The sequence below is a fragment of the Nicotiana tabacum genome, chromosome 22 (genome assembly GCF_000715075.1).
Source record: "Nicotiana tabacum cultivar K326 chromosome 22, ASM71507v2, whole genome shotgun sequence".
Taxonomy (NCBI): Eukaryota; Viridiplantae; Streptophyta; class Magnoliopsida; order Solanales; family Solanaceae; genus Nicotiana; species Nicotiana tabacum.
The window spans coordinates 59,387,039-59,396,054 of record NC_134101.1 but is presented as its reverse complement, the minus strand read 5'-3'; the positions used below and the strand labels follow the sequence as shown (position 1 = coordinate 59,396,054).

At 34.5% G+C, this 9,016-nt stretch overlaps 2 protein-coding genes across 3 annotated transcripts; one reads left to right on the top strand and one right to left on the bottom strand.

Annotated features, from left to right (window-relative positions):
* Positions 1-420: 420 nt before the first annotated feature.
* On the bottom strand, positions 421-1,488 carry LOC142175882 (uncharacterized). The gene has a single exon (XM_075242889.1). The coding sequence runs from the start codon at positions 1,486-1,488 to the stop codon at positions 421-423; it is 1,068 nt and encodes a 355-aa protein (XP_075098990.1).
* Positions 1,489-5,605: 4,117 nt separating this feature from the next.
* Positions 5,606-7,324, top strand: LOC107787929 (beta-1,6-galactosyltransferase GALT29A). Of its 2 annotated transcripts, XM_016609549.2 has the most exons (2): positions 5,606-6,690; positions 6,796-7,324. In XM_016609549.2, the coding sequence occupies exons 1-2, from the start codon at positions 5,963-5,965 to the stop codon at positions 7,127-7,129; spliced, it is 1,062 nt and encodes a 353-aa protein (XP_016465035.2). In that variant the 5' UTR covers positions 5,606-5,962; the 3' UTR covers positions 7,130-7,324. The 2 variants fall into 2 exon arrangements, with proteins under 2 accessions (XP_016465035.2, XP_016465034.2); XM_016609548.2 differs by having other exon boundaries at positions 5,606-7,324.
* The last annotated feature ends 1,692 nt before the right edge of the window (positions 7,325-9,016 follow it).

Sequence of the window (9,016 nt, the reverse complement as noted above, 5' to 3'; positions counted from 1 at the left end):
CTTGCCACTGAAGATGTCCTGAAACTGGCAGAAATTATGATAAACGGCTACTAAACATTTTAAATCCTAAGTGTATTTTGAGACAAATAACAGGTTACACTTAAACTGTGGAACATATAATACATTGCGTAAGACTTGTGAATTGGGCAGAGAACAAGACCCTGAATGAGTAATCTTAGAACCATCTCCATTAGGTAAGTGCATAGAATTAGAAATAGAATCAGAAGGTATAGATTATGAGTGAGAAAATAGATACAAGGAGGAAGCCATATGATTTGAGACTCCAGAATCAATTATCCAACAACCATAGTTAGTAACGGATTTACCTGCCATGTTAGCTATCTCATTTGCAGTTGACTCTGCCATATTTGCCATCTCTATTGCAGCTGATCCTTTATTCTTGTCCAGCAACATAAGTATCTATTGATATTGCTCATGAGTAAAGATAGGTGCAGATGCTAGACCTCCTGTGTATCCAGTGCCTTTTGTCCCAGTAGTATACATCTCCTCTTGTGCCTTCACGTTTTCATTGTGTGCTACTGCTGGAGTGCCATTGTAGCCTCTTCTTCTCCTATTGTTGTTGTTGAACTTGGGCCATGTTGGATAACCAATCAGCTTGTAGCAATTTTCTTTTGTGTATCCCTTCATGTGGCAATAGTCACACTGCAGGTTCCAATTCCTCCCATTCCTTGCATTGGAGGTGTTGATTGGTATCATAGCACTGGATCCTCCATCCATAGGTGCACTCCCTAGTATTCCACTTTGCACTCCTAAGTTGCTATTCAATCTCTGGCTTTCTTCCTTGATTATCATCGAATAAGCTTGATCAATTGTAGGCGTAGGATTCATCATCAGGATTTGGCTCCTTTTTGGAGCATATGTGTCATTGAGTCCCATTAGAAACTTCATCAATTTTTGTTGGCGTAAAAACTCAACAAATTCTCTAGATTTTACACAATCGCACCCAGGAAATGGCATAATCGACTCAAACTCTGCCCGCAGAACATTTAACCTTGAGTAATAGATTGAGACACTCGATATTTCTTGAGTCAAACTGCTAATCTCTCTGTTCATGTGATACACCTTAGTCGCGTTTACTTTGTCAAACCTTTCTCTAAACGCTTCCCAAACCTTTTTTGCATTTGAGGAGTAAACAATTCCTTTCCTAAGCTCCTGAGCCACTGAACTCATGATCCACGGCTGTACAATGGCATTACATCGATCCCACTGGTGCAACCTGAACGAATCTGCTTCATACTTCTCCCTAGTACATGTTCCGTCAATGAAACCTATTTTGTTCATCACCAAAAGCGACATTTTCATAGAGAGACTCCATTCCGAGTAGTTTTCTGTTTCGACCAGCAATTGAGGAACCAACGCAATCCCCGGCGTGTCTGAGGGATGAACAAACAGCGGGTCGTTGCAATCGAGTAATTGAGGGCTTGCATGTAAAGTTCTGACTCCAATTTGGGAAGAATCACTCGTCATCGTAGTTGAATTCGTTATTAGTCAGAATTTAGGGTTAGGATGAAAATCGAAAATCGAAGAAAAGAGAACTTGATTTGGGGAAACTGAGAGGTGCTAGAAGCTTCAGATTACAGATCGTACTCGACCCGCTCTGATACCATGCCAAAAGTAACCTGGATCTGTCATGGAAATGAAGGCAAGGTCTAGTGAGAAGAAAAAGGAAAATGTATAGTGAGAGACAGAAGATTGTAGAGAGAGAAAATGTAAGCTGTATTTCTTTCCTTATGTATACAATGTACAAAATGTGTATGATATATACAAAGGTAACAATATGTCTTAACTAGCCAACTAATAGATGTATCTAGAAGAGTACATATTAAATAACATAATGTACAAGATACCTCAACTTCATTTTATATCTCTACGTATGGGTTCAACTGAACTCATTATTTTTCACTTAAACAATATATACATAATTAAAAAATTCAAATTATATTATATAATTATATCGCATTCACTTTAAATTCATGAGCAATAGATCATGAATTCGTCTCTCCATCTTGTTCAAAGTTTACATCTATTAACAACATTCTCTCTTTTTTTTTTAGATGTTTTTCAATAGTATAATATTGAAAAGTAGAAAAATATGCACTAAGCAAGGTACGGTAAATCTTGTATTTTCTTGACAGTCCATACTCCATCCCAACAAAAAGGTTGTCACCACTCACCAATAATCACAAGCACGTGATGATCATCCCAATTTGCAATCTAACAACTTCACACCAATTTTAAGCGGAAACATGGATAATCATCCCAACCATGTGATAACCTACTGAAATAAAACATAACTAATATGACCTGTTTGCTTGTGGGTAGTGTTTGGAAAAAAAATTGAATGCTTGTTCCTTTAAAGATACATAATGTACAAAAAAGAATAAGTAACATATGTAGGCATATTAATTTAGCCTGTTTTGGCCAAGTTTCTCCAAGGCCAAAAAAAAAAAAAAGTAATTTCAAAGTTGAAGTATTTGACCAAGCTTTTAGGAGAAAAAATATATTTTTAAGCAGAAGCAGAAATTATTTTTGAGAAGTTGAGAAAATAATTTCTCCCCAAAAGTATTTTTGAGAAAATATACTTAGGATTATTTTTTAAAAGTTTAGCCAAATACTAATAGTTATTCAAAAGTGTTTTTCAAATTGATTAGTCAAACACAAACTACTTCTCACAAAAAAAACATGTTTCGAAAAGCACTTGAGAAAAACACTTTTCAAAATAAGCTAATTTTAAAAATTTAGCCAAATAGACTGACTAGAGAAAAAACTTAGCTGACAATAGTAAACAAAATTAATATTGTAATATTTTTCTCAAATTCTCGACAATGAAAAAGTTTATATAGGATACAAGGGTTAATACTAAAAGACAGTACTAAATGAAGGGGAAAAAAAGGAACTACATATTAGCAAACACTACTAAGATCCTGACCTGAATTCCTTGGTCTTTAGTGTAAGGTGAATTTAGTGAAGCCTACAATTTCCTAAATGAGGAAAATTAAATTTATATATTCCTCTTTTTAATTTCATGCATTGGAAAGAAACAAGCAGTTGATTTCACCATATCATGATTATGACGGCAAATCCAGCCACAACACGGACAACCCCCAACTTGCCGTCTTCAATTTTTAATTTTTATATTCATTTGTTTTTCCTCGACAAGATGGTAATAGTTTGTCATATCTGGCCATATACCTGAAATTGAGAGGTTGTAGAATAATATCAACATTAGATAGACGATAATTGTATAGTAGCCGTGACGTTTGCGAATGAACGTAGATAGATTTGTATGTATAGTTAAATTATAAAAACTTCAGGTAACAAGTTGTGGCGCAAGATTTTGTGCAAGTAACATCGATTTATTTGTAGTTAGTTATGAATTGTGGTTTGAAGTGGTAAAAGTTCTATGTTCTATTCTTGTTTCAAATTGATACTCCCCCGTCATAGTCACTTTAGCTCAAAAACATTATTTAAAAATAATTATCACTTTAGGAATTCAAGATTAATAGTAGTTCTTTTCAATATTATAAAATTCTTAAAAAGCATTTAATAAACTATATTTTGTATTTATTATTTTTTAACGGGCGTAAAAAAAGCTAAATTGACAGTTAACGTGGGACGGGGAGAATGTTTATTAGTATTAACTTTTAAGTGGTGTTGGTCTATTATATATGTGTGTGTGTTTTAAATAAAACATTATTTACTCATATATTTGGGTGAAAATCATTACCCCCTCCAACTTTGCTCTAACAATCAAACTCTCCCCCTAACTTTGAACAATATTCATTCTCCTCCTCTTATCATATGCAATATCAATTTTGCCCTAGATATTTTTAATTCTCCATCTATGTAATGCCTTTTTATATTATATAGGATAATATTTTATTTTTTAACCTAGACATTTTACCTATAGTTTAAATAATTTTCTATCTTAGTGTAGATTTACTTAAGTTCATTAACATTATAAGTAAGATAATCTTTTTTATAATTTTATTACAAAATCTAACGCTATTTTTTTTATAATTTTTATTTAAATATTACGTGTACTATGTATGTATGTATTTATGTATGTATGTATATGCATATATTTAAGTTTCTCTCTTATTCTCTATCATCTATATAGATAAATGAGTTTTGATCGGCATTAATAAAATAATTTTTAAATTATAATTTAGAATGCATTAATAATATAATAGATAATCTTTTAGAATTCTGATATAAATTTATCTCTATTTTTATTTCATTAATAGCGATCAAAACTCATTTATCTATATAGAATTTTCTTATAAATTAATCTATATTTTTATTAATCATTTTTGTATTACTTACATTCAAATATGTTTGTAAAGTTTTTACTCCCTTTTATTGTCACTTTATGAATATATATTAGAGCTTTGATTGCTATAAATAAAATTAAATTATTTTATTCTGCTCACTATAGAATATGACAATAGTGGGTTGCTCTAGTGGTAAGCGTCCTCCACTTCTAATCAAGAGATTGTGAGTTCGAGTCACCCCAAGAGCAAGGTAGGAGTTCTTGGAGGGAGGGAGCCGATAGTCTATCGGAAACAGCCTCTCTACTCCAGGGTAGGGGTAAGGTCTGCGTACACACTATCCTCTCCAGACCCCACTAGTGAGATTATACTGGGTTGTTGTTGTTGTTTGCTCACTATAGAATATATTACTTAAATTACTATTTCTCACTCTTCTTTTTTCGTCTCATAAATAATTTTTCTGCTTTCTACAGGTACTTTTGTTATATAAATTTTAATAAACGAAAGAAAAATTTCATGATTTTAAAAAAGTTAAAAAAAGATAAGAAAAGAAGAGACAAAGGATGATATGTAAGGGTAAATAGCTATTTAAAAAAGTCAATAAACATAAAAGGGGGAAGAATAATTATTGTTCAATGTTAATGGGGGAATTTGATTTTTAAAGCAAAGTTGAGGGGAGTAAATTTAGTGGTGAATACATTTAGAGAAATGGTGTGAGATGAGACACCAGAGGCCGTCTCCGCCGATGATAACAAGACTTCTAATTCTCAATCTCTGTTATTATTGTAATTGTTTTTTAAGTGGTACTTTTAGATGGAATATGAAGTTTTATATTAATTTGTCATCATATTATATTATTAATAACAATAGATAAAGAGAATATTAAAGCAATAATTAAAGAGTTTGATAGAAAAATATCACATCATAATTTAAAGCTTTACATTTTTATTAATCACAAGATTTGAATTATATTAAAAGGTTCTCCATTGAAATGCGCAGAATAACATTATAGGAGTAATAGAATAGTGGGAAACATTTTCAGAGGTCTCGAAATGAAAACAATATTCTATTGGACGAGTAGTTGAATTAAAAGCTTGTGAACAAATTGTGCCTCTCCACGAACTGCGTCATTCTCATTCCTTTAACATACAATGTAGGAGTAATTAACATCTTAAATAAGTGAAACTAAAATTAATTAACAAATTTAAAACCCCTGAAACCCATAACAGTTGTAATTAACACCCAAACCCCATGGTTACTGAAGTTCAGTTTCCAAAATATATCAGCATCTTCTTGCCTACTTCCCCCTCAACAATCAGCTCACTCCTCCACTTTTTAGGGTTCTCTCCCCACTCCACCCCCACCCCCACCCCTCTCTCTTGAAGCTGACCACCCAACCACTCAAATCTCTTGGAAGTCCCAGATCTATCATTCTATTTAAACCTCATAAATCCTCATTAATATACTTTCCCCTTAAGACTAGTTGACTCATGTGCAAAAACATTTTCTTGATTTTTCTTCCATTTCCCAATATGAACCAAAATCGTAATCTCTTAATTTCTTCTAGATCTTTACACATCATTTGCAGCTACTGCAATCTTTAACATTTTATTCCCAGCTTAAAAATCAAGTTTTTTTTGTATTTCTAATTTGGTTATGTCATTTTGGGAATGATGAAACGGACAATGCGACCATTGTTCAGTGTGTTACTGCTAATGGCAGTGGCAGCTACACTTGCTGTTCGAGTTACCCTGCGTTACAGCTCCATTGAGCTGAAAAATGAATACCCTTTTGCTGTGAAGGCTCAAAAACCAGTTATAAATGAGACACTTTTGAAATATGCATCTGTTGATATAGGGGAACCCAAGTTGAAAAAAGAAGTTGAGGAGTTATTGGAAGGGAATTTCAGAACCCATAGTCGTCATAGATCATTCTTGTCTTCAGGAAGATATAGAATAGATATAAGACCAAGGACAGCTAGAGGTATACCGGTACAGCTCCGGTCACCGGAGTTTTATCGCCTTTGGCAGAGTTTTAGGAGGCATTTGCAAGATTGGTTTAGAAATAGGAAGTTTCATAAGGAAGATGTAATGGTGGATTTGGTGAATACAGTTAAGGTTCCTATTGATAGACATAATGGTAAAGTGGGATCAGAGAAGAGATATAAGTCATGTGCTGTTGTAGGGAATAGTGGGATTTTGTTGAAGAGTCAGTATGGAGAGTTAATTGATAGTCACGAAGCTGTGATTCGATTGAACAATGCAAGAACTGGGGGATTTGAAGGTAGAGTAGGTTCAAAGACTACTCTTTCATTTGTCAATAGTAATATCTTGCATCTTTGTGCGCGGAGGGAAGGTTGTTTTTGCCATCCATATGGAGTGAATGTGGCCTTAGTTATGTATGTATGTCAGCCTGTGCATTTCTTGGATTACATGGTGTGTAATTCTTCACATAAAGCGCCATTAATTGTCACTGATCCGCGCTTTGACATGTTGTGTGCTAGGATTGTGAAGTATTACTCGTTGAAACGATTCGTGGAGGGAACTGGGAAGCCTCTTCAGGAATGGGCTCCTGCTCATGATGGAGCTAATTTCCATTACTCTTCTGGTTTGCAAGCTGTGATACTTGCTTTAGGTGTTTGTGACAAGGTTAGTGTTTTTGGATTCGGCAAATCCTCTTCAGCTAAGCATCATTATCATACAAATCAGAGGGCTGAGCTGAAGTTACATGACTATGATGCAGAGTATGATTTCTACCGCGATTTGGTAGAGAGACCACAGGTAATACCATTCATCTCGGACATGTTCAAGTATCCTCCTGTTTCTATATACCAGTGACATTTCCACTATAAAGTGAGAGATTGATAGATCATATGTTAAGTACACATTTTTCTGTTTATCTTGTATCAGTATTCTTCCACGGGTAAGACGAGGTCAAATTGTAATTGTAGGTTATGGAGGCCCTTTGGCGTACAACTCAAATGTAAAATTGAATCACATGATGAATGAAATCTTTGGCGTGTTTCTTTGTTATTTTAACTAAATTGCTCAGTGTTATTGCACCATTTGGTCTTATTACTAGAAGATATTTGAGAAACATACTTGGCACACAAATGAAACATGAGTTAGCTCCAATATTAACAGCCCAACGATGACATAGTTGTGCACTCGATACAAAAGATTCTTGAAACACTGTTAATAATAGGAGTACAAGCTAGGCTCGAGTGAAAGTATGTCTTGTTTTCCTTATTCATGTTGGTTGGAACAGAGTGTAGCTGTGAAGGTTTATTATTACCATTTATAGCACATTTCTTAGATCCATGTGCTGCTATGGTCCCATACAGAAAAGGGAAAGATAGAGCAATGATTGATTAAAGCATTTCATGGGAGACTTACCATATAATGCTGGAATTTTCTTGAGAAGGGAAGTATAAAATTTTATAACTGCAAAAGTTATACCAGCTCTATGATAGTGCAGATCTGTACAAAATTGGGATTCCATGTACTGAAATAATTCAATCTGATAAAGAGCAATAAATCTACCATTTACTCTTCTCCACATAACCATATAATGCTGGATTTTATTACCATTTACCTATGTTTGGTTGTTGTTTTGTTCTCGTGGAGGTTAACTATTGGTCTCTTCTGTCCCTGATGCCATTATGTTGTATCTTATGTGTCTTGTACCACGTAGCTGCTTTGCATTTTGATGGGAACCGTCCATTCTCTGTTTCATTGGTTGTATATGGTATGTTACCACAATACGTTTGCTAGGAATTGTTCCTGCCGATTCTGCAAGATGGCATGATTCCCAGAGTCTCTCTTCTAACAATCTGATATTGGAGTAATCCAAGAGATGGATGTTTCATTTGGCATCGCCCTCTGTCTTAGGAAGTCGGTCGTGTCATTAATAACTAATTTAAGTTGATAAGAGATCTGTAGGCTTGCATTCTTTGTTCTGCTGTTCTGTATTGCTCAGCTCGAGTCCTCCCCCCCCCCCCCCCCCCAAACACACACACACACCCAAAAAAAAAAAAAACCCAACCGCAAAAGGAAAAAAGAAAGGATGTAAGCACAAGAAATCTCACAAGCTATTTGCACGGAATCCAAAATGCTGCCGCACCCGTTTCAGATCCTTAAAAAATACACTACTTTTGGAGGATCCGATACGCACCAGACATTTTCCGAGAGTCCAAGCAATATAGCTCACAAGAGCCTCCTCGAGTAGCAACATAAGGCATGAAAGGGTTTTACTTGTATAATTGTTTTTATATGTAGTTGCTCTTTCCATTTAAGTTATTTCTCCTTCAAACAGGTTTTGTCAGCCTTGAAAGCATTGAGATACAGGTACCCTGTTCACATTCCTACAAATTTGACTCTATTATTTTGCAGGCAAGCTACATTCTGGCTTTCCATCTTTTTCAAGCCAGCCATCTAGAGATGGTTCTCCTCTTTAAATCAGTCTTTTAGTCTTAAGTAAATAAAAAGTTAGCAGCAATGAATTTGACATGGGCTAAATTTGAAGCAAAGAAACATGCTACATCCTGCACACTAAACACTTTAATTAATTTGTGCAGCTTCACCACAAGAACTTTAACAGATACATTTGAAAGTATAACACCAAACATAGCCAAATAAAGCAGTTAGCATACTTTAATTAAACAAAGCTACTAAAATCCCTTTCGAAGTCTGATAAGCGGATGCAAAATATCTATGTACACACCA

Excerpts from the sequence above, each read along its gene's own strand:
- LOC142175882 (XM_075242889.1), bottom strand. The coding sequence starts at position 1,488 with ATGACGAGTGATTCTTCCCAAATTGGAGTCAGAACTTTACATGCAAGC.
- LOC107787929 (XM_016609548.2), top strand. The coding sequence starts at position 5,963 with ATGATGAAACGGACAATGCGACCATTGTTCAGTGTGTTACTGCTAATG.